General features: G+C 46.2%; 1 protein-coding gene across 27 annotated transcripts in view; it reads left to right on the top strand.

Moving 5' to 3' along the window:
• The window catches only part of FGGY (FGGY carbohydrate kinase domain containing), a 511202-nt gene that overhangs the window by 407290 nt on the left and 78274 nt on the right, over positions 1-25638 (top strand). For 25 of the 27 annotated variants that reach the window (XR_016237331.1, XR_011390683.2, XR_016237332.1 and 22 more), the window contains 2 exons: positions 5457-5577; positions 12031-12125. Coding sequence is in view for 24 of the 27 variants with exons in the window: in XM_070078423.2 (XP_069934524.1) it covers positions 5457-5577; positions 12031-12125 (216 nt within the window). In the remaining 3 variants the exon portion in view is untranslated. The remainder of the gene's footprint in view (positions 1-5456; positions 5578-12030; positions 12126-25638) is intronic. The other 2 variants (XM_070078425.2, XM_070078426.2) reach the window with 1 other exon arrangement.

Here is a 25638-nt window from a genome sequence, read left to right as displayed (position 1 = left end):
CCTGGTCTCCCACACTGGTGCAAGGGTCCAAGGACTTGGGCCAACTTCTGCTGCTTTCCCAGGCCAGGCCATAGCAGAGTGCTGAATTGGAAGTGGAGCAACTGGGTCTCTAACCGGCTCCCATATGGGATGCCAGTGCCTGAGGCCAGGGTGTTAACCCTCTGTGCCACATTTTCAAGACAGACTTTTCAGTATTACAGAGTCAATTGAATTGTAAGGGATTGTCTGTTTCACAAAAATATCTGAGTGTGCAATGTTTTAGTCCAAAATATGCATTTTAATGCAGCATTCTGATAATAGATATTTTTCCATAATGTTCAACTTGGAAATTTTTTTTTTTTTACTTTTTACATTGGCCCTGTCACTACTCTAGCACATATTTGTTGTCGACAAATTAAAGTGAAGCAAAGTCCTCTCTATGGTAATATTTGCTGTTAGTTTGTTGTAGGAATGGAATGAAATCAAAGAGAGATTGTGATGAAGTTAACTCAGGACTGTTCAGAACCTTCCGTGGAGTAAAGTTCTTTCTTCATCACACTTAATTGAAAGACCTGTCAGCCACTCAGTTTATCCATAGCCTGTTCATCTGCAGTTTGCTTTGCAGAATGGGCCCTTGTAAAGTACTATTTGCATTTGAAGTCTCTTGATTTGCATTTGGTTCTGTACATTCTCAGAGGAATAGCCTAATCTTTATTTAAATTTCTGTGTGAAAACATTTTTTCCAGAAAGGTGAACACAAAATCATTTTTGCACAAAGCCCTTTGGCAGGGCATTTCAGGAGGGTGGAATGCTACAAAGAGTGGAGCCTGGGGCACCAGAAGGGAATGCCCTGTGAAGAACCACCAGGCCCGCAGTGTCACACACTGGAGAGACACAGTCACAGCCTCTCAGAGGGAATGCTCCTTGTTTGGATCCTTCCTTGGCTTTTCCCAGGAAATGTGCTTTGTATTATATCCTAGTTTCAGGCCTGCTGATCATGTGGCCCCAGGTCCTTGGTTTTGAACATATCAGTTTTACATGGCATTTCCATGCATATTGGGAGGCAGTAACCCTCCCTCCCATAGGGACTGCATTACCTCAGGTAAATGATATAACTCCTAAGTAGGGATAATAATAGCAGGTTTTGAGTTTGTGATAAGGTAAGAGATGACATTAATGTTCACAGCAGAGTGTCTGGCATAGAACAAATAACCAAAATGGCTCATTTGTAAGTGCTGTACACGCCTCTGTGAATTAGACATAGACTGCCTTTGGCAACAACCTTGCAAGGTAGATATTTCTGTATTTCACCAAACTGAAGACCATATTTTTAATTTTTTTAGCATATCATCTCATATTATTTCTGATCATCTATAGACTTTTCTACTGAATGAATATAGTATGGTTATTCGCATTCAAAAATGTGAATTGTATCTTAGAAAGACTGGGTACAAAAAATTGGTGAAATGCCTGAATATTATGTTAAGTTTTTGAATTCAGTACTCACGATCTTAGTGATTACAGGACCATGTCTCCAGAGTAGACTAGGACTGCTTGGAATCCATGGGCATCAAGTGATTCTTGGCTGACAGAAGGGCATCTGATGGCTTTATGAAGTTATTTGTAATTCTATTTTCTATGTGACTTTTCTTTCTGGTCAGATCAACAGGTTTTATCGTATTCTCAAGGGAGTTCATGACCCCCAAAAAAGCTTAAGAAAGAACATCTGGGGGCAATCAGCCACAGTCAGTAAGCAGGATCTGGCTTTATACAGTACAACATGTTTTAATTTTTTTAAACACACTACATCTGTGGATTATCTTTGGAGGCCCACGTTTCACCTCCCCGGTATTTTTACCAGATTCAGGAATAGCTTCATCAAACCCTAAGCCCTCTGGGCTAGGACTGCTGTGCCCTTTGCTCCTCAACTGCCCCTGGCCTTCATCCTTGATTGCAAACCAATGGAATTTCACACCCAATCGCCTCCAGATCACCCTGTGACCACTGTCTCCCCCAGAGGTACCTCCATGCACAGGGGCTGTCAGCTCTCTGGTCAGCCTGCCAAAGGAGGCTTCCCTTGTCTTATCTCCACTCCCCTGCCCCAACTCTAGGCATTCTGAACTCCCAAACCCTATTCCTAACCCTGACCAAATTTATGGTCACTCTTGCCCACAGGCTAAACTATTTTGTCTTCTCTCTATGCACTTGGATACCACCTTCCCAGCAACACATCACACTTTCACAGAAAGCTGTACTACTGGCTCACGTCCTCTATCCGACCCACCCCCACCTTCTTCTTGGTGTCCACACCAACCACACAGACATGCTGGCCTCACAGACCCTGTCTTTCTCTTCTATTCTGGCCTTCTCCTCCCTCTACCTAAGCAATCCACTCCCACGTCCACACCTAGGACTGTGCCATCTTCCAGAATTGCTCCGTCTCTGAACATCTCAAAGATCCTCTGTCCACCCGAATATCCTCTACCTCACTTCTCCCCAGAGTCACTTTCTCAGACATCAGCTTGTGGCTGGCTCAGGTCATATTTTTGCTTTTAATCCTTACCCCAAATGAACTATGAGTTTAGAATTTTTTAGTTAGTTTTTTCAACTTTCAAATAAATTAGGATTTCCAGCTATTTTTTTTTTTTTTTTGGACAGCCAGAGTGGACAGTGAGAGAGAGAGACAGAGAGAAAGGTCTTCCTTTGCCATTGGTTCACCCCACAATGGCCGCTGCGGCCAGAGCACTGCACTGATCCGAAGCCAGGAGCCAGGTGCTTCTCCTGGTCTCCCATGTGGGTGCAGGGCCCAAGTACTTGGGCCATTCTCCACTGCATTCCTGGGCCACAGCAGAGAGCTGGCCTGGAAGAGGGGCAACCGGGACAGAATCCGGCGCCCTGACCGGGACTAGAACCCGGTGTGCGGGTGCCACAGGCGGAAGATTAGCCTATTGAGCCGCGGTGCCAGCCAGGATTTCCAGCTATTTGAATAGCCCTGCCAAAACTAAAATATTGTATATTAAGACTCCCCTGAATGACCGTCCTATTCTCACATAGCAATTGTTTCTACTAAATAAACCTAGCAAGACAGGGATGAGGATAATGATCTTTAGGAGGAGACAAGACAAGAACGGCCAGACACCAGGCTGGAATGAAACTACGGCAAAGCCCTGAGTCAGCCAGCCTGTGTGATTTCCACATCCTCTAGATGGGTGACTGCAGAGCTTGAAGACTGACTGGGGGCCGGTGCCGCGGCTCACTAGGCTGATCCTCCGCCTTGCGGCGCCGGCACACCGGGTTCTAGTCCCGGTCGGGGCACCAGATTCTGTCCCGGTTGCCCCTCTTCCAGGCCAGCTCTCTGCTGTGGCCAGGGAGTGCAGTGGAGGATGGCCCAAGTCCTTGGGCCCTGCACCCCATGGGAGACCAGGATATGTACCTGGCTCCTGCCATCGGATCAGCGCGGTGCACCAGCCCCAGTGCTCTGGCCGCGGCGGCCATTGGAGGGTGAACCAATGGCAAAAGGAAGACCTTTCTCTCTGTCTCTCTCTCTCTCACTGTCCACTCTGCCTGTCAAAAAAAAAAAAAAAATGACTGGGAATGAGATCTGACTCCATCAGCTTCCTTGTTAGGAGCTACTTCCTGGTTTCAAGTGATAACAGTGAAAACAAGGGTCATCTTGGCCCCTTGCCAACCTGATGGCTTGTGTCTCTCCTCTTATGTATAATTAGAACCCTCTTCTCCAGTTTCTGCTTCCGAATTTTATCTGAGGGACGGAGGAGACCTTTTCTAAGGACAAAATCGTCAGTTATCCTTTAGTGAGGTGAGATTGACTGAGGTACTGATGAAGGCAGGCATAAAGGATAAAATTGATCAGGTTTGTGAGCTGGAAGACCACGCCTTCACCATGCCCCTGAGTGACCTCATGCCCCTACCTGGCCACCCCTGCGTGTCCACCGGCCAATCAGACTAATTAACCACTCCCTTTTGGAAGTGGATTAAAGGCCTGGGACATGGTAGGCCCAGCCCTTTTCTTTGGCCTTTTGCCATTGTGGGCCCCTGCTGCCCTGCACCTCCAGGGTTCGTGGCCTTTGGGCCACCCGCCCCATGCTTTCTGGCCTGCATACTCCACGTGGCTGGCTCCTGGTACTCGGTATGAATCCAGATTTCCCTCTCTTAGATAGGGCCTTCACTCTCCTATGCATTTTTCCCACTGAATAAATAGCTTAAAACGTATCATATTGCCTCATTCATTTATGCCGGTATTCAGAATTCTTCTCTGAATATTAGGCAAGAACCCACACAGGCTTATTAATATTGGGAATTTATTAATAAGCATGGAGTGATATCATATTGTTACCTGAGAAATGGCGGGGTTCTTGTCTTCGTGCAAGAAAGAATTCAGGTGTGAGACAGAGTAGTGGAAAGTAAAAAGTGGCAAAATTTACTAGGGTAGGGACATCCTCAAGAATGGATGGGCACCTCTCCAGACAGGACCTGAGAATGCCCAGTCGCTTGGACTGGGGTGGGGAAGGAGCGAGGTTACATGGTTGAGTAGAGAGATTACACCTGACCAGGCCAGGCGGGCAGCTCAGCAGAGAGGCAGAGGGTTGAGCATGCCGCCCGGTTGAGGCCAGGGGTTTTTAAGGAGATGGATCTTTGTCTTCACACATCTCCTCCTGAAACAAAGGATCTTATGGCTGTAAATATTAAGAAGCTCCTATCTGAGTTTTCCCTTGAAGGTATCAGACAGGAGGAAGCCTAGCTGGCACCATCCTGGGTTCAGAGGTAGTGTGAGCAGGACCCCCTAGAGAATGGGGATCCAGAGCAGGGTGTTTGAAATGCACATACTGGGCTGCATCTGGGAGATTGTGGAAGATTTGTCAGGCAGAAGGGGCAGAGATCTCTGCCTGGCAGGTTATCAGGTAGAAGGGGGCAGGGCAGGATGCGAATGCAGGGCTGCCCCTGAAACATAATCGGGATGACTTTGAGATGTATGCTGGATATAGATGTCTTCTCTTTAGGCCTGTCATACACACATAAGCTCATATCTAACTTCCTACCTAGCAATATGGCACCCCATATTCCGATATCAGTACCACTGACTCTGTATTTCAGAACTGTGCTGCAGTCACTCCATTCCCAGTGCTTAACAGAATGCCTGAGCCACAATAGAATGAACCACGTTAATCTTAACTGTGTTAACACTGCCAACTATTTCTTCATGGCTGTATAACCACTAAGAGAAACCAATGGTGCAGTGATTAAGAGGGTTTGGGGGTCAGGAGGGCCCAGGCTAGAACCCCACTTTTGGTTTAGTGAACTGTGTGGTCGTGAGCAACATGGTGGGTCTGAGTCTCCTGCAAGTGTGCAAGGCTTGCAGTGCATCTCCTAGCACTCCATGAACACCTAGTGAGTGTCCCCTCTTTCCTGTCATTCTCTTTGCCACCATACTAATGCTTGCTTCTGCTGTTGCCTTCTAGTTTGGGACTCGCTTCATTATAGAGGCCATGGAGGCAGCAGGCCACTCCATCACTACTCTTTTCCTGTGCGGAGGCCTGAGCAAGAATCCTCTTTTTGTGCAAATGCATGCAGACATCACTGGTAAGTCTGGGAAGGAGAAGGTCATTTGAAGTGTGGGAGCTGGTGGGTGTGGCCTATTCCTGGGAAGGATTAAGGCGAGGAGGATATCAGTGGTGTGTCAAGTTATTAAGATAACCCTGCCGTCTTTATGTTCATGATGGGGAAAGTCACTTCTATGTATGTCCAACTGTGGAATAATGGTGAGAAGGGTGGCTGAAGAGTGTGGCAGGGGCTAGAGCTTAATTCAAGCATTCACTCAACAGTTTTGACATCTTCTGATCCAGGCATTGTGGATTATACTGAAGATATAAAGATGAATAGGGCATAGTTATTTCCCCTATGAAGTTCTAGGTCTATTGAGCAAGGCGTGTTGAATCTAGTGTGACAAGAAGAGCAGGTGTTAGGCACAGTAGGTGTTAGGTACACACACGGATTGGGAATACCAATATCCTGTATCAGAGTGCCTGAGTTCAAGTCCTAGCTCCACTCCCGGTTCCAGCTTCCTGCTAACATGCACCCTGGGAGGCAGCAAATTCTAGTTCAGATACTAGGTTCCCTGCCCACCATGTGGGCACCTGAATTGAATTCCTGGCTACCTACTTCTTCCTGGCCTGGACCCAGTGGTTGTAGGCATTTGGAGAGTAAACCAGGGAATAGAAGATCCCCCCCCCAATAAATAAAACAAAGAAATGAATATAATGTAACAGTAGCTCAGTGAGAAGAGCACAGGATATTACTGCAACATAGTAGGTGCACAGTTTTGACCTATGACATCTCAGGAAAAAGAAAGACAAGCTGTCTTGAGGAAAGATACAGAGCTAAGATGCCATGGGAGGCCGGTGCCATGGCTCACTAGGCTAATCCTCCACCTTGTGGCGCCGGCACACAGGGTTCTAGTCCCGGTCAGGGCGCTGGATTCTGTCCCGGTTGCCCCTCTTCCAGGCCAGCTCTCTGCTGTGGCCAGGGAGTGCAGTGGAGGATGGCCCAAGTACTTGGGCCCTGCACCCTATGGGAGACCAGGATAAGTACCTGGCTCCTGCCATCAGATCAGCGTGGTGCGCCGGCCTCAGTGCGCTGGCCGCGGCGGCCATTGGAGGGTGAACCAATGGCAAAGGAAGACCTTTCTCTCTGTCTCTCTCTCTCACTGTCCACTCTGCCTGTCAAAAAAAAAAAAAAAAAAAAAAAAAAAGATGCTATGGGAACTGTGGATCTGTCTGCAGACTGGAAATTTTTTTTTTCATTTTTGAGAGGAGGTGGGTATATAGCTGTTCCATTCTTTGATTCACTCCCCAAATGCCTGCAACAGCAACTTAATCCAGGTCTTTCACATTGTTGGCAAGAACCCAATTATCACTAGTGTCTATCACTAGTGTCTACCACTAGTGTCTGCACTAGTGTGCAAGAGCAGAAAGCTGGACTCAGGAACCAGAGCCAGGTGTTGAACCTTGGTACGCAGATATGGGATGCAGGTGCCCTAATGAGCCTCATAACTGCTAGGCTAAATTCTTGCCCTTGCCAACTGAGAATCTGAACCCTGAGATTCTGTGACTCCTTCTTCCCTCATCAGAACCAGAGATCGTAATACAGTGGAGGAAATCCAGAACAGTGGGCTCAACCCTTTGTGATATAGGGAGACTAGGCAGAACAGAATCCTAGGAGAACTCCCTGGGCCCCAGGGTAGGGGCCTCATGGGCAAGGAGGCTCACTGTACTGGAGATTCTGGCCTGGACTCCTGTCTGCTGCTTCCCTAACCCCTCTTGCTCCTTCCCCACCCCAGAGTTTTCTGGGACCTGGCACTCCCTCCCAGGGTCCATCCCTTAGTAGCCAGATACCAGGATAGGTCAGAGGCAAGTCAATGGGGGAGGATGGGACCTTGTTTATAGCCCCAGCACCAACCTGATATAAGCCCACCTTACCCTGGCCTCCACCCTGGCCCCTTACCACTGATACAGATAGGTCAAAGTCTTGGCTCCTCTATTGCCTCACCCTCTTTCCCTAGGCCTTCCAGGCCATGCACATTTCTATAGACACATGCTTTGTCTCACCAGATGGACATAACTGATTCCTGCACATTGTGGGGTAAAAATAATAATAGTAAGTTGATGAAGGCGCCAGTCAGAGGGCAATATAGAAAACCACACAGTAGATCAGTAAGGATGTGAAGTGCAGGAGTTGCTACCATGAACCCAGTGCCCACCATGTGTCATGAGAGCCACCCTGTATACATTTCATCTGCACCTGCCCCCACAATGAGACAGCAGACATAGGTTCCCCCGTCTCACAGTAACCTGAGGATCTGAGGATCAGAGGCATTCTAAGGTCAACCAGCCAGTGAGGACTCTGCTGCTGAGGCCACGTTCCTGGCTTTCTGCCAGTGGGTAGCCATTTGCTAATGACCCCACTTTCCTGGAATGGCCAAAACTGATGGGAGTCAGTGGCCATCCTGGAGCCCAAAGCAGAAAGACAATAAAAAGGAGCCCAGATTACCTAATCATTTCCCCAGGAGAAAAACCACAAGTGCATTTTCTCTAAAAGTCAACTGCCTGGCTCAGATAAAGTGCAGACTTGGCCTTCTTAGAGCCAGAAAGGCTTCCCTCCTGGATGCGGGAGGAGAGCTTAGGATAGCATGTGATGCATGGAGTAGGGAGACCAGGGCCGCTGAGAGCACAGGGGCTGGGAGCCACTGGGGGCACGGAGCCCGCCTTGACGCGCTCAACCTTTGTGAAAATGGGGCACCTTCCAGGCCTTGTGTCCCGGAGCCACCTCAGAGGCAGTGATGCAGCCCCTTCTCAGAAACTTCTGCTTAGGGAACTGCGCCTCTCCAGGCCTTCAATGAAAAAGCTGTAAATCGTTGTTTGGATTCGGATGGAAACCGGATCCTTTGTATCTAAGGAAGGACCAGTTACAGTTCCAGACAAAGAGACCTTTTCTTAGGCCTGGAATTCCTCAGCCTTTGCAAGCCTGTGACTGATGAGTGATGGCAAAGTGCATCTGCCTTTAAATGCTTAGGGTCCTGCAAAACTCATTAATGCATCAGATAAAATAGTTCACATTCCAGGCCAAGCTGGCCCTCTTCCGTCTCCCTCACCAGGCACTCAGAGAAAAGAACACATTAGCATGTGCCCCTCTGAAAGGCAGGCAGCAGGCACGCAGGGGTGCAGGCAGCTGGTGGAGCTGTGGTGCCTTTGGGGCTCTTAAACTCTGTAATGGCTCTGGTTTTCCTCCAGAGAAAGTTTTAGAGAGGACCATAGCTGCGGTCTGCCATGCTCAGAAACTGAACAACGGAACCTGGAAGGCTCTTTGGAGATAGCGTAGAAGAGCCGGTGAGGCACCAGCCGGGCCCTGGGACTTTGGGCAAGTTGCTTTACCTCTCTGCGCCTCAGGTCCTTCTCCTGGAAGGCAGAAATGTGGCCATCTCCCTCCTGCACTGCCTGTGAACACCCAGCCCTTTGCCCCACTCCCGTGTTTAGGGAAAAGGCGGTTTACTGTTCGGTGAGTGAACCTTTGCCACGTCGAGAGCAATCTGCTCCACACCAGCGGGAAGAGTGGGGCTTTTCTCACTCAGAAAACGGCGTTCACATGAGGAGGAAGAACCTCCTCGTACCCTGGCCATTTAGTTAACTGTGGTTTCCAGACATACTTGGTGTGTGCCGGGTAATTGTAGGTTTCCCCCTGCTGACGCGGGACTAAATGTTCCTTCTAAATGTTGTCTTTTGGCTCTGGCAGTTGCAGCCAGGGTTCTCCCTCTTGTCTGAATTATTTTAGTCATTTGTGCCTTCATGTATTCACTCAAAAGCATTCTCTGAGCACTCCAGCGTGCCAAGCACTGAGGTTGGCATGGGGATGAAATGTCCTGCTGAGACAGTCACCAACAGGATCAGGGACCTGGAGCGCAGAGAGGGGACCAGAGGGCAGGGGTGTAGCTTCACAGCCAGGCAGGGAACAGGTACACACACAGACTGCGGGAAGTGGAGAAAAGTCAAATAAAGGGTCCATTTTCAGGGGTGAGAGCAGAGTGTAGAGAAGCTCAGGTGACCAGGGATGGCCCTGGGGACACTGTGTTTTCACCCTTAGGCTTGTAGGGCTGAGGGCAAGAGGCCGTCCAGTTTGCAGGCTACGTGAAGAGGGCAGCTGGGCAGGAGCTTGGTCAAGGATGTAGCAGAGGGTAAGGGGCCAAGGATGTGGTGCACACAGGCCAGTCCCCCAGGACTCAGAGCAACTGGGGGATGGCATTGTTCCTGGAGACAGGGGAAACAGTGAGTTGGTTCTATGCACAGCAGTAAGAGATGAGAACAGACTTCAAGGAGCAAGCGAACTCTGAGAAGCACAACCACTACTAACTTCGTGCTTTCTCTAAGCCAGGCACCCTTTTGAGTACTCTACCCTCTACCCGTAATAGCACTTTTAGTCCTCACAGCAACCCTACGAGGTCGGAGGAATTTTAACCCTATTGTGCAGATGAGAAAACTGAGGCACAAGGGAGTTAGGTAACTTGCCTAAGATTGCACCGCTATGTCAGGGAGCAGCCAGAATTCAAACGCTGGCAGTGTGGCTGCCAGAGCGCTTTGGGCTGCAACTTAAGACCTGCTGGGGGATTTGCCAGGCTCCCTGTGGGCTCCAGTTCTCAAGGGATGGAGACTGTGCCTCGTCCCTCCCTGGTCGGAATGTGGGACGCCTCAGTGGGATTAGGAAAGGTAGGAGGTGAATAGTGGGAGGAGGTGCTGTCCTCTAACATTCCCAAGCCCACAGCAAGTCTGGGGGGCCACAGTCCCATGCCCATCTGCACCAGCCCTGAGCTTCTTCGAGGCTGGCAGTGCCTTCTCTTGATTGTAGGACACAGCCCCTTTGCATGGCCTGGTATCACCAACCCCATCCCTCCCCAACCTGGCCAGCTTCAAGCTCCAAGTGAAGTGCATGGGCAGCCTCTGTGCTCACCAACAGCATGAATTCTGCTAGCAGCAGCCGCCGCTTCTCCAGGAATTAGCAAAGCCAGCACTGGTGCTAAGCACCATAGATGTGCCCTCACATTGAGCCTCACAACACACCTGTGCAGTCCCAGCCTCACCCCCACTTGACGCATGGGAGAACAGAGCCACAAGAGTTTAAGTGACGTACTGAGCATGCAAGGCTAGTGGAACTAAGAAACAAGCCCAGGCTGAGCTCCCTCCAGAGCCCCCACCCCACCTGATGCTGTTCCCACTGAATCTGAGCCCTGGCCTGCAGCAGGGGGCTGGTATTCCCAAGTGCTCTGGGATGCATGTGGGAATTCTGTTTCCTGCCCTGTTTGTTCTGGGTGCCTGGGGCAGCTGACCCAACCCTGAGGGAAGAAGATGTAAATTCCAAGGGGAAGTCTTCACAAACAAGAGAGGAAAAGAAATCTGATCTCTGGAAAAGTCACTCTTGGGCCTTAAGCAGAGGGAGGTTTTCTACCTCAGTGGAGTTTGCTGCCATCTCCTGATTAGCAAGCAGCTCCATATATACTTGCTTGCCCTGCAAACGCAGGGTTAAGTCGTATCTCCCCTGAAGGCTGTGACCACTGCCCCAGAAATTTGCTCCTTCATCATTTAATTATTTCCCACATGCTAGATCCTGGTCTGCAGGCTAGGCACATACAGCATGGACAAAGCAAAGACCTGGCCCTCAGAGAAGTTAGCTTGTAGCAGGGGAGATGCTAAACTGGATGCAGTGATGAAAGGAGAGGAGGAGACAGGGAAGGGGTAAGGAGTGCGCAAAGTGAGTGGTCACTTTAAATCTGATGGTCAGGGGTGTTTGCACGAAGTCCCGAAGGCGGGAAGGCAGTTACCATGTGGGCTTCTGGGAGGGGGTAGTCCAAGAAGGAAGTGGCAGGGGCAAAGGCCCTGAGGCATGCTCCAGAAGTAGCAAGCAGGCCAGGGCAATGTGGGCTGGAGGGGAGGAGAAGTCCGGGAGTGGAAATGATGCCAGACAAGGGCCACGGTCGGGGCTCTGGCTAATGCTCCCAGAGAGGCTGCAGGAAGCTGAAGATTCCCAGACTCTTGCCACTTCCCTTCCCTTGGTCCACGTCAGAGAACCAACTCCCTACATGGCCTTCATCTCTTTCATCCATCTCTCCTCTGGGACCTGAACAGCAGGACACAGTCTGGTTTATCTCTGTATTCCTGGACACAGCAAAGCACACGACAGGCGATTGCTGAACTGAACTGGGACCAGACTTTAGGTAGCAGCTAGCAACAGCCTGGATACCTGGACACTGAGGTCTCATGAGCTGATACCTGTGGGTTGACTTCTTGGGGCTCTTGACTACTGTACCAGCAGGCAAGGCAACAAAGGCCTTTAGAACCAGGTAATCCAAGGATCAGGGAACTACAAGGGCTGGGGAGGGGGCAGCTGCTGCTGCATTGACGTCAGGTGTTTTTGCCACTGGGATTGTTTTCTGGCTCCCCATGTTACCCTGGGCCCTGCTCCCTAACCAAGGTGTGGCCTTGTCCTGCGCAGGCATGCCTGTGGTCCTGTCACAAGAGGTGGAGTCTGTTCTTGTGGGTGCTGCTATTCTGGGTGCGTGTGCCTCGGGGGATTTCACTTCTGTACAGGTACGTGAGGACCGAGGGGTGGACAGGGGCCCTCCCCTGTCTGAGACCATCTTTCCTCTCGACAGCAGCTCACATCTTGCAAAACACACACAGGATATAATTAAGAAATGATAGGTTCCAGCCAGGGGAGCACAAACGCTTCTAGCCTCAGACACATTTATTGCAGTTTTCATTTGACTTGGCCTCTGTGAATGCTGGTTGTTCTGTTTTTCTGCTGGTTTTCTTGTTTTTCTCCTTGAAAGTAGCTCTTAAATGGTTTCTTTTAAATTGTCCCTTTCCCAGTGTTCTTTGCATTAGTGAAACAGGTAAGGCTTACAATTTAGGTATTTCATATATCCTTCATATTTGCATTTGCTTGATTCAACTCCATCACTTTCCAAAGATCTTTCAGGCTCCTAGCAACAAGAGACCCACGTGAAAACAAATAATAAAATAAAACAAAGTAAAATAAAATAAAGAAAATAAGGAAGAAAGATAAAGGAAGAAGAAATAATTTGGTGGCTATGATTGAGCATATAATTTGGCTCTGAATGTCCTGGAAGCTGAGACCAAAAAAAAAAAAAAAAAAAAAAGTAATAATGCATGATAAGTTGCATAATTCTTCTTTCAAAAAGAAAAAAATACTAGTTTCTATGGAAAAACAAAGCTTTTCCAGCTACCAAATTGCAGAAGACATTGCACTCATGGGCCTTTGTGGAAAGACTTTGAGTGCTAAAATAATACCAAAAAGTAAAAGCTGAGTCCCGTGCAGAAGCTGAGAGCCCAGGCCCTGTAGTTAGCAGCCTGGGCTCCAATCCTGGTTGACTACCTACAAACTCAAATCCTCGCTTACCGTGTCAGGGATCTACCCACTCTGCTCTGCACCTCCATTTACCTGTAATGATCAGTGCTGTCAGTTCTCTCTGTGGGCGGGGCATGTCTGGGTACTTCCTGCCAGGGCTCCACATTTTATAAGTGAAGAGCCGTAGGCATTAAAAAGTTCAACAACTTGCCCTCAGGTGAAATGGCTAGAAAATGCCAAACCTAGAAGTCCAGCTCCCAAATCTCACCTGAGCACCCAGGAGCTATTTTTTCAGCTGAGAATTCAACTGCATAAATGACCTGCCCAGGGTCTCCAGGTTAGGGCTAATGACTGGGTCTTCCAGCACTAGCTCAGAAATTAGAGTGCCATTTATTTTGGCCCCCAGGCACCATATCTTCCTAATACATGTCACAACTCCTGGGCAACAGAGGTACAGAAAGCTGAGAAAACATAAGGGGAACTCTTAGAGATGATCAGAGGTGCCCTCTGCTATTTGCTCTACATTTTGGGAAGTGGTACAGTACACACTACTCAAACTTCAGGCTTTGATACTGTGAAATATATCCTCCAGATAACTAGCTCCACTTAGGAATACTTGTGGACTTTTAGCTGAAGTCGTTAAACAAAGACCATAGAATTGAATTCTCTCCCTTTTTTTGGATTTTCTGGTCCTTTCTCAGAAACATCACTTTGAGATTTTTACTTATCATTGAAATGTCAGGGATTTTTTAAATATTATTTCATTGTATCAGCTTACGAAGATGTTCTCACAACTAGAGATGTTTTGCCCTTACTGGGACAAATTATAACAACTAGAACAAAGCTGTTACCTCATGTTATGGACTGTTTGTGGTCTCCCAAAATTCATATACGGAAGCCTTAATTCCCAATGTGACATCTTCCAATACTTTTGGAGACTTGGGGAGGGGAGGTAGTCAGAGATAGATGCGGTCATGAGAATTAAATCCCCTTGTTTGAGAGTCACTGTGCACTAACTTCCTGTGCAGGACCTCTTTCCTCAAAAAGTTGTATTAAAACTATGTCTAAGTGCTCCCAAAAGATGTATCATTCTTGGGTGCTTCGCTAAAGTTAATTAAATTTCTTAAAAAAAAAAGTGAAATGAATTTCAAGATGCAACGACTTTGAACAGCCCTTGTCTTGACTGTTGAGAGACAGTATTTTTTCGTTTCGTTTTGTTTTGTTTTTACTATGCAAATTGTTAAGCTCTTTACTTAGTATAGAGTTGGTCTCCTGTACAGAAAGTTAATCTAAAATGGATCTTAGTGGAGAATGGGACTGGGAATGGGAGAAGGAGGAGGAGGAGGGGTGGGAGAGTGGGTGGGAGGGTGAGTATGGTGGGAAGAATCACTATATTCCTTAAGTTTACTCATGAAATGCATGAAGTCTGTATTCCTTATAAAATATTTTTTGGCAAGAAAAATAAATTTAAGAATAAATTAAAATTTTTTTTAATAAAAAATAAAACACAAAAAGAAAGGAAAAAAAAGGTCCCCTGAGGGGAGCAACCCGGACTAGACTAAGTTACTGGAATTAAGACTTATTCTATGCATCTGCTCTCCCACAATATGGCGCTGGGAGAGGAGAAAACAGCTTCTACGCAGCTGCCTCTTGCCAACTTGAGTGATGACCTCCAGGAGCTGATCCTGCTCCTGATTGGAGGAGAGCAGCGTACTCGGCATGTGGGCAGCAGAGTTGGGATTGGTGGAAGAGGACTATAAGGGAGGAGAGAGACAGCATGCACCAGGAACATCTAAGGGGAACATCTGAAGGAACACCTGTGCAGCCCCCGAGAGAGCCGGCCGGCGGTGTGCTGTTCCCCTGCGGAAGTGGGGAAAGTGGCCAGGGGGAACCGCCCTTCCACGGAGGTGGAAGGGACGGCAGCCAACCCGGGAAGAACCAGCAGCAAACCCGGGGAGGGCCAAGCAGACGAAAGAACAGCGCAGGGTCCTGTGTCGTTCCTCCATGAAGAGGGGGAGCGACAGTCCCCTTGTTTGGAACACATGGGATCCCTATGTTCAGACTCTCCCTGTCCCTCCTCTCCCTCTCCTCCCTCTCCTCCACCCTCTCCTGCCTCTCCCTCCTCCTTCCCCTCCCCTCCCTCTCCCCCTCCACTTCTTCTTCCTCTCACTCTTCCTCTCTACCACATAAGGACACAGAAAGAATCTGATTCTCTGCAAGCTAAAAGAGGGCCCTCACCAGACTCCTAGGATGCTGGCACCCTGATATCTTACTTTGACCTCTAGAACTGTGAAAAATTAGGTTTCTCCTATTTAAACACGGGGCTGTGATGTTTTATCTGACAGTCACCCTGCCTGCAGGGTAGATTTTTCTTTTGTCCTTGTGTTGTGCATGAAGAAACCAAGGCTTTAAGAGATAGTTAAGTAATTTGCCCAAGGCTGCATGCCTTTGTAAGGGCAATAGCAGAACTAAAAGGAAAGTCTTTCTGGATCTATATTCTATCTTGATTCACTTATTTTTCTAATTTATTCAATTTTTGAAAAATATTCCCTGGCATCTTAAATGTTTAAAAGTGTGTTTTTTGAAAAGAAATGGATGGTTCACAAATCAAGAGATAGTCCCCAGCCGGACAGGGCGGGGCTGTTCCCTTGGACTGAGGCAGGACTCAGGTGTGGGCCTCCACTGATCTTGTCATCAAAACCAGCGTCCCCAGCTCCATGAAGATTTGCTGACAACTTCCTGTGTTTGGGAACTGAACTCAGTTTCCCACTGATGTTTTTACTCTGTGAAATTTGCTATTAATCTGCTGGTACAGAATCTAGGCTTTGGTTGATCAGACATGGGAATTGATGACTTCAGTATCCTCTACGAGGCTCAAAGTATCTTAAAGACAGCTCATTTCTCCGGTCCAACCCTAAGAAGTCTGTGCCTGTATTGTTTTCAGGACACACTGCACTCTGGGGGCAGCTGTGTTGAGTTCTATGCTTGCCTGTATATCCACAGACAATGTCACTTGTTTCCTTTTTAAAATAAATGTCTAAATAAGAATTGTCATTTATGTGGTGCTGTTGAGATAAAGAGCCTTTGAAAGCTCCAGTGACCTCCCAGACAGGATCAACATCATTAGAATAATTTTGTTTGGAAAGGTAAATGCATGTAAACTTGGCTTCATTCACACTGTCCTCCCTCCTCCCCCACCCCAAAGAAGTGGATCTAAGCCTTCGCACCCCAGGCCTAGAGATCAGCTCAAGCTTTCTTTCTGGCAAGGTATGGTGAAACAGGATTGCTTCCTCCCTGATTCATATTTTTCAAGCTGTACAGCAACACAGTCTTTTCTTTCAACTTCAGTATCCTAACTTGGTGTGCAGGATGCCTGCCACTCTATCCTTCAAGAAAGCTAAGTGGTTCCTGCCTGCTATTCAACCACTCCAGCAGGCCGGATAGTTTCCCTTCTCATATAGCATACATCTGATGGTTGAAAGCAGGATTTCACTTCTTACCTAGCCAGAGTCATCTACCTACTTCAGATGAAGGAAAGACAAGTAAGAGTTCAGAGGACCCAGTCTACAGAACCAGGGAAGAAGTTTATGTGCCTAGAGAGACAGATTTTCATCCTGGGCACAGGAATGGGTGGTTTCAGCAGTGGGTAGAACCCTGTACCTTCCTTTGCTGATACCAATAATCAGAATGTATGTACATTCTGCCTAAGTCTATACATATCAATCCTGAGGGAATTGTATCAGGTAGAGGGAGAGGGAAGTAGTTGAAATTTTTCTGGTCACATGTCAATGAGAGACATAGGTCAAGTGCAAGGTCCACTGGTATTGCAAATTATAAACTATGCTGATAATGCCTAGCTTCCATCTCCTATTCTTTTTTTTTAAAGATTTATTTATTTGAAAGTCGGAGTTACATACATAGAGGAGAGGCAGAGAGAGAGAGAGGTCTTCCATCTGATGGTTCACTCCCCAGATGGCCACAACAGCCAGAGCTGCACCGATCCAAAGGCAGGAGCCAGGAGCTTCTTCTGGGTCTCCCACATGGGTGCAGGGGCCCAAGGACTTGGGCCATCTTCTACTGCTTTCCCAGGCCATAGCAGAGAGCTGGATGGGAAGAGGAGCAGCCAAGACTAGAACCAGCACCCATATGGGATGCCGGTGCTTCAGGCCAGGGCATTAACCCGCTGTGCCACAGCCCCAATCTCCTATTCTTTTATCCATTCATTCTCTTTGTCTCTCCCTCTCTTCGCTTGCCTTTTCTGCTCTCCCTTCAGTTAGACATTTAAAGTCATCTTACCGTCCCCTTTTCACATTGGATCTCTCAAGGGGTACTGATACAGCCATGCATCCACACTAAAGAACAGAATGACTAATAATATCCCAGAGGGTTGTCCTTCTCCACAAAGCATGTTTTTCTTTTTGCAGTTTTCAAAACTGTGTCTCTTCATGGAGGATAATCCATGTTCATCTTTCTCGCTGCAACTTAGTCAGTAGTATGGAACCAAAACACAGAAATACTGAGTCCATGGTAGAAGTTCACATACTGGGTTTGGAGTGGACACACAACGAAAGGAATTCTCTTCCCTCCTTGTATTCAGTGGAGTGTGGCATCCATGTAGTCTTGAGCCTGTGACCTTTCCACCTGGCCACTCCCCCACCTCAACATCAGTGCACTACAAATCGACCCTCTCTAATTCTGAATACCCTGGAAAACAAAACTATAATTAGAAGTTGGAAGCATCCCTATAGGCTCCCAGGTCCTAGAAAATTAACAGGAAAAAACTGAATTTATGAACTATCAACTGGCCTGCATTTTCTAAGCACAGACAGCGGAGAGGCTCTAGGAAGAGCAACAACAAATAAAGACGCAGTCTCAAGATGTGGCGGGGGAAAACCCAATCTAACGACAGAGGCAGAAATATAAAATGCCTCTCCACCTTCTGCTTCCCCCCGGCCCCCTGCAGATGTCATTAGCTTTCTATAATTTCTTATCTCAAGAGGCAGGTTTTTTCCCAAGATTATTTATACAAAACAAGCCTTGATTCCAACCATGTTATTTATCTTGAACTGCCTACCTCTCTCCTCCCCCTGCCAAAAAAAGAAAAGGGAAAAAAAAAAAAAAAACAGTGGAGGAAGCATCTGAAGCAAAAACCAGCAAAAGGAGAAGAGATAAGGGCTCAAACTGAAATCAGCAATCATTTTACAGGGAGTACCAGTGTAAGGACAATGAGGCCAATTAATCAAAAACCTTTCTTCTCCCGCTGTGTTGAATGTTACCGCCCCTATAAACCACTGACTCCATGCACTCCCACCATCAGCCTTCCCTGTCACGGTCCAGACAGACTCCTGCGCCTCCCAGACCAGTCCTTGTAAGTAGCCAGTTGAGAGCCCTGATTATTCACCCTTGCTGTAATGTGTGCCCACAAGATAAACTATCTGTTGACCACAGTGGTCCACCCTTAAGGCCAGTCCTTGCAAACAGCCTCATTGCTTAGCTGAGGCCTCTGTTTCTATTTTTTTTCCCTCCCATGAAACTTGCTCCATTTAGAGCCAGATACATTCATCACCATTTCTGTACTTCAAAGCCCGTGATATTGCATACGTCTCCCACTTTACTACATTCTCTGAGAGTCAACTCTGTGTGATTTCTAGTTCTATTTGCATTTCTAACACCATAAACGCGAGTTAGACAATTGGCAAAGGAAAACTGATTGTCATGATCTTAACTTCCGGAGCTTTGGAAAGACTGAAATGTAACGGATGCTCAGAAGTATGGAAGCATCCATTCCTTGGAGCATTCATTCTTGGTTTGCTTGCTTTCTCCTGGTAACCCCCTCCTTATTGGAGTATAGTCAATATTTCACATTCATTGGAGAAAAATAAGAAAATTCAAATGAAAGAAAATATGAAATACTACCCTCAAATTACACATTTGGGGTTATTTAATGAACTGCTTAATATTGTAGTTTCCATTCTTTTTGTTCTTTGTAAACATATTTATAATCATTCTGTACTTTTTTTAAAAAATATTTATTTATTTACCTGAAAGGCAGAGTTACAGAGAGAGTCAGAAAGAGAGAATGAGCGCTTCCATCTGCTGGTTCACTCCCCAAATGACCAGAACAGCTGGGGATCCAAAGCCAGGAGCCAGGAGCTTCTTCTGGGTCTCCCACATGGGTGTAGGGGCCCAAGGACTTGGGAAATCTTCAACTGCTCTCCCAGGTGCATTAGCAGGGAGCTGGATTGCAAGTGGAGCATCTAGGATTCAAACTGGCGCCCATAGAGGATGCCAACACCACAGGCTTTACCTGCTAGGCCACAGTGTTGCTTGGCCACTTGTGTTTTAAAGAAAAAAAAATTTGTAAACATATTTTAAAATTTCATTCCCAATAATTTTTTTAAGTTTAATTTACTGATCTGAAAGAGAGAGAGAGAGGCTCCATCCACTGGTTCACTCTGCAAATGCCAACAATAACTCAGATTGGGCCAGACTGAGCAAGGAGGCAGTAACTCTTGGTCTCCAAATGACTGACAGAAATTCAAATACTTGTGGCATGATCTGCTGCCTCCCAGGCCCATTAGCAGAAGCTGACTCAGAAGTAGAGCCAGGATTCTAACCCAGGCATTCTGATATGGGATGCAGGTGTCCAAAACAATGATTTAACCCACTATACCATATACCCATCCTGTGTTTTATTATTATTATAAAAATGTGTTTATACAATGCATACTGTTTAGCCTTTGTCCCTCACTTGCTAATATATGGTAAACCTTTTTGTAAATTTTTTTATTTATTATTTTTTAAAAGATTTTTTAAGTTTATTTATTAGAGAGACAGAGTTACAGACAGAAAGGGAGAGACGGAGAGATATCTTCCATCCACTGGTTCACTCCCCATATGCCCACAAGGTCCAGGGCAGGGCCAGGCTGAAGCCAGAAATCAGGAGCTTCATCTATGTCTTGCACTGGGCACAGGGGCCCAGGGACTTGGGCCATCCTCCACTGCTTTCCCAGGCCTTTAGCAGGGAGCAAGATCAGAAGTGGAGCAGCTGGAAGTTGAATCAGTGCCCATATGAGATGCCAGCGTCATAGGCAGCAGCTTAACCCATTACTCTACAAAGCTGGCCCCTTTATTCATTATTTCTGCAGGCTACATAATTTTCTACCTTATGGAATGTACTGTGACTTTTTTTTACCAGTTTCCAAGTCTTGAATATTTAGGTTGCCTCCATTTTTTTAAAAGAATGCTAGAAGTAACACCTCTGTGGCTAAATTTTTATACACACCCTAAATTATGCCCATAAAGTTATGTAGGTATTGTTCAGTTAAAAATTCTGTCCAACTCTTAGGATTTTTACACAGTTAGAATTTATGCTCCTACCAAGGATAGTGTAGGAAACTCCAGCATTTCTTGTGTACAGGGGACTCGCTGTGACTTTCAGTTCTTTCTAACTTTCACTTCCAGGCCTCTTGTGGGCCTATTGACTCACATATGGTCTTGATCTTATCAGCATATACCATAGCCTTTTACCCTTTGCTGCTTAAGCATGTGTTTCTGAAGGTAGGAGACACTGGTTTCTAATTAAACAGACTCATTTTTCTGATTGAATTTCTGGAGTATCCTGTGCCACATGTCAGTGTCTTATATGAAGTCAAAAACAAGCTTCAGATGGTAATTATTTAAATAATTAAATTAAGAATGGTATGTTGGTACTAACATTCATTATACTTATTGTCGCACCTTGTTAATAGTATGTTCTTATCTTTCTAAGAATTACCACCCCCACCCCCGACCCCCAAATAATGCCAAATTCAGATTCTGATTAATTAGAAGTATACTGGCTTGCATAAATCAATTGAGCTTGCATAATAACACCATGAATGTAAAGGTCAAAATGCCATCTCAGAATTAGAATTCTGTTTTTCAGAAATTATTTGAATCTAACCTATGACTGTATTCAAAAAGTTCATGGAAAATGAAATTAAAAGATAAGTTTATTTTTATGAAAAAAAATTTTGAAATGAATGTATATGAGAGGACTTCAAAAAGCTCTTGGAAAATGCATATTTTGAAAAATATATGCATTGATTTTGATTTTTTAAGACCTACTCATTTATTTGAAAGGCAGAGATGGGGGCAGGGAGGGAGAGAGAGAAAGAGAGAGAGAGAGAGAGAGAGAGAGATCCACTGGTTCACTCTCCAATGGCTGCAAGAGTCATAGCTGGGTCAGACCAAAGCCAGGAGCCAGGAATTCCATCCTGATCGCCCACATGGGTAGCAGGGGCCCAGGTACTTGGGCCATTTTCTCCTGCCTTTCCAGGTGTATTAGCAGGGATCTGGCTCAGAAGCAGAGCAGCTGGAACTTGAATCAACACTGAGATATGAGATGCTGGCATTGCAAGTGGTGGTTTCTGCTGGGCCACAAGGCCAGCTCCTCAGAATTTTTTGTACCAAAAAATTTAACTTTCAATTCCACTTTTCTGTGAACTTTTTGAAGTACCCTCATATATAACGTTTGGTTCTCCTGTCCCTTAGAAAATGAGATAGGAACAGGGCTTGTGACTTTCAGTCTCTTGTTTGTGGAATTGTTAACCCACTTGTTGACAGTTAACACTGTGCAGATGAGGGTTTGAAGCACAGAGACTGTACAACCTTGATTGACATTCAAGTCCAGGATCTTGTTAATCTATCAAGTGATAACCCAGGGAGTATATACCCATTGCTTGGAAAGGGCACAGATTCCAATATAGCAACTCAGCCACATTTTATATGGTAGGGTTCATAGAAAAGTTCAGCATCACGCATTTGTCATCACTGTTGGGTTGAGTGTTGACCAAAGAGATTAAAACAGGAAGGGTGCTCTGTAGTTTTGAAATTTTTGGATTCTTTGCCTGAGAAAAACTTCATACTCTTGCTTTATTTATTTGCTTTCAATCATAATCTTCTTATTTACTTTTTTATAGAAGGGAACAGTATGAAGCACTTTAATCAGCAGCTTTGCTTCGAAGGCACTTTTAAGACTGTTGTTGTTAACATGAAGATTTGGACTCACAAATACATTGTTCCTAAATATCTTTCTTCCCTTGCAATTTTATTCAGAAACTTAAGAACTAGGTTTTTATAAAAAGAAGCAGTGGCCAAATATCTACAGAATTCTTAGATACTTGGAAGGATTACAGATTTGTATCTCTAAAATAGAGGTTGCCTAACTCTTGAACTTGATTTTGTTCAAGATAGCACTTCACACTGCTATAAATCCCTTTTTCACTAAAGTCTATGAAAGGGTCTAGTTTGCAGCACTGATGAAAATGATCAAGAGGTATATACAGGTGGAAACACGAAATCATCCTCACAGTCACTCAGTGGAGGTATGTGATACTCTGCAGTGACCCATAAGAAAGTACCGCTGATTCAGAAACTTGAGAGATTTGCCTTTTAGAATATGCATTTCAAAAAAATTTGCAGACCTAAACATCTTGTGCTATGTTAAAAATTATAAAAAGGAAACAGCCTATAGTGTTATCATTATAATTTTGCCAGTGAGAAAACAAGGTGAGATTAAGTGACTCACTGAGACAATAACAAGAAAGTGACGGAGCCAAAACCCAAATCCTAGTCCAGGAATCCAAAATCAACAACTATTCACTCTGCTGCAGATGGAAATGGACTCTTCTGCAGCTACGTGTGATTGCTGCTGTGTAAAAGCTGGTGTGAGTAGTAGATGCTGAGAATTTAGATGTGCATTAAAATGTCACTGTATCAGTCAGTATCCTGACAAATAAACAAAAGATGCTTTCCAATTAGGATTATTTTAAATTCTTTTTTAAAATTTTTATTTATGTATGTATGTATTTATTATTTATTTGAAAGGCAGAGAGACAGTCACACAGAGACAGCTCGCATCTGTAACTGCTGGGGCTGGGCCTGGCTGAAGCCAGGAGCCAAGAACTCAGTCCACATCTCCCATGTGGGTGGCAGGGACACAACTACCTGAACCTACTGTGGTGTATATTACCAGAAAACAGAACTGAGACAGAGCTGGGACTGGAATTCAGGTACTTCAATATGGGCTTGCAGCATCTCAGGTATCTTCACTACTAGGTCAAATGTCTACCCCTGGGATAATTTTAGAGAGTTTAAAAGAGAGAGCATTTTTGAAACAGTGGGCAAGGCGTAGAGAAGTCACAAGGGAGAATGTGGTACCCTGGGGTTTGTAATAGTGAAGCCTGAAGAGGCCAGAGCACAGTGCAGTCATGGAAGCCCTTAAAAGAGGATCGTGCAGAGACTGCCCAGGCAGCTGGCTGCAAGTGACCCTGGGAGGAAAGGGCTGTGTGAACCCCATTCTCCTCTCTGTCTGTGATCTGCTGCTGGCCTCCTCTTTGGCTGGATTTAAAATCAAAGGGCAAGGGAACTCGTTGATACAGTCCACACAGGTCAGCCTGTCTGAGCTCAGTGAAGGGTGGGGCAGGATTTCAGGAACACATGAAGTGTCCAACATAGTCTTCTAGGCTGGGCTACTCAGCGGGCCGTGGACCAGGGTCCAGTCTGGCAGTGGCTGGGTTGGCTTTGTGATGAGATAAGGCACTTGCTTCAGAATGTAAATCAATTCTGTCACCACGTGCACTCTTCACATGCCATCTGATTCACAGCAAGATGTTCTCCATGAACGTCAGTGTGCTGGTTTACAGTCTGGGGCAAGCTCTCTTGTCATTACACATGGGCCCCTGGAGTAGCACTGAATTGGACTCCTAACCCTGCTAATAATGAGAAGCATGCTGCAGGTCACCCCAGATGACTCTGTTATTCCTGCTTTCATTTTCCTGCTAATGGGGAGGGGCAAGCTAATATTTTTCAGCACCTACTCAAGCTGGACATGGGTGCTAAGGCACTTTAGATAGCATTTAATTTTTGCAAGTTATTCACTTCTCCTTTATAGATAGGAAACGCACTCAGAATAAGCAATGTGCAAGTGATGGACCTAGCATGAAATCAGATCTGACTCCAAAGTGCATGCCCTTCTCAGTATCTAGGCTTCCCCAAGACCATCCTTAAAGTGATCTGACATTGACACCCAGCAAACAAAATGGGACTGTAATGGGGTGGGATTGCCTTGCTTAGAGACCCATGGCTGTTTACTGTGTTGTTGGTTACAATCAAGTTGTGGTTTATGGAAATAGACACAGCCACACCCACCCCCCACTATCAGATAGTACCATTTATGGGTACCATGTTACTCCACTGTACAGGGCTTTTCTTGTCCAGCCAGCCAGGTCAGAGGGGAAGTAAGTTCGTTTGTTTTTTAAGCGGCTCTTGTCTGTTTGCATTTCTTTTTGAACCTGGGAGGTCGGGGAGAAGATGAGGAGAAAGACTCATGAGAGGGATGTATTTCCTTAGAAGTGTTATTAATTGGCTGGGCAGAACAAGAGAAGGAAATAAAATAGCTACTCCTTACTAAGTAAAGGCATCTTCTTCCCTTACCTCATTAAAAATTAAAGGCACTCCTGGTTTAAGTAGGGCAAATTAGTAATTAAGTGCTATATAATCAACTTGTGTAAACATAATATTGAAGGGGAAGCCAAATTCATCACTCCCCTGGCTTGTTTTTGCCCCATTAATGCACCACCGTTTACTCAAGTGCTTCCTGTGATGCCAGGATGCATTTTTCTGCTCTCCTCTGCTGCTGGAGACAGTCATGGGCTGTAGTAGCTGGGCTGTCAGAGGACAGAGGACTGGCTTGGGACAAGGCACACGTGAACTTGGCCTTGGTTCAGAGGAGGCTGTGGGGATCCCTGTTTCATTCTTTGAAGCACCATTCATCAGGATGGGCCTCCATGTGACAGGAACAATCCTAGATGGTAGTAGGCCAAAGAAACATTAGACCTAATCTCAGTGGCCAAGGAGTTCCCAGCCTAGTGGGGGGAGGGTGGACCCAGTATGAGAAAGTCATGATGAAAATGTCCCGGCAAAGACCGCTGGCTTGGGCTCAAATCTTTGCTCTGCCACTTACCTCCGGTGAGTTACTTCATTGCTCTGTGCTTGAGAGCCCTCATCTGTAAAAGATAAGATCTGGAGATACAATATAATTCTTGTCATAGGGAGTGAACTGTTAGTATGTATAAAGCAACACGGTTTTATTTCCTGTTGGCCATTCTTTGTTTAAATTCTAATTATTACCCAACTGCAGAGCAGGGCACCAGAGAAGGAAGGAGTCTTCCACTCTTGAGGGCTAGGGTGGTCCTCCCAAAGAGGCAATCCTTGAACCAGGTCTTGGAGGATCAGCAGCTGGGGGACTGACCTGGGGGCCACGGGTCCCCAAGTCACTGCTCTTCCTCTCTGCAGTGAAGTGTCTCCTCTGGAAGCAGAGAGAACATGAGGCCCAGCAAACAAATCTCTCACCATTCAGGTCACCATAGTGAGTGCTGGTGATAACTGCTGGAGGCCCAGACATATGGTATTCTGGCAACTGCTTGCCAAGTCTGGTGATCACAGAGAGAGAATAAGTGAGCTGAATCCATGGTGGGCAGAGTGAGAGGAAATCAAATGGGCAGAAGAGAGAAGGAAGCCCTCCATGTCACCTTGTTACACCCGAGGGTGATGGCATTTTCTTGGCATGTTAGCTATGTGAACAAACTCAGTGGGGCATTAATTTCTCTGATACTCAGTTTTGCATTAACTACCCCCACTGAACCACTGCAAAGATTCTATGAATGAAAGAACATTTAGCACAAGGCA

The sequence above is a fragment of the Oryctolagus cuniculus genome, chromosome 7 (assembly GCF_051225735.1).
Source record: "Oryctolagus cuniculus isolate XC-2025 breed Fujian yellow rabbit chromosome 7, ASM5122573v1, whole genome shotgun sequence".
NCBI classification, from domain to species: domain Eukaryota; kingdom Metazoa; phylum Chordata; class Mammalia; order Lagomorpha; family Leporidae; genus Oryctolagus; species Oryctolagus cuniculus.
The sequence above is the reverse complement of the archived record's forward strand: the minus strand, read 5'-3'. Positions and strand labels throughout refer to the sequence as shown.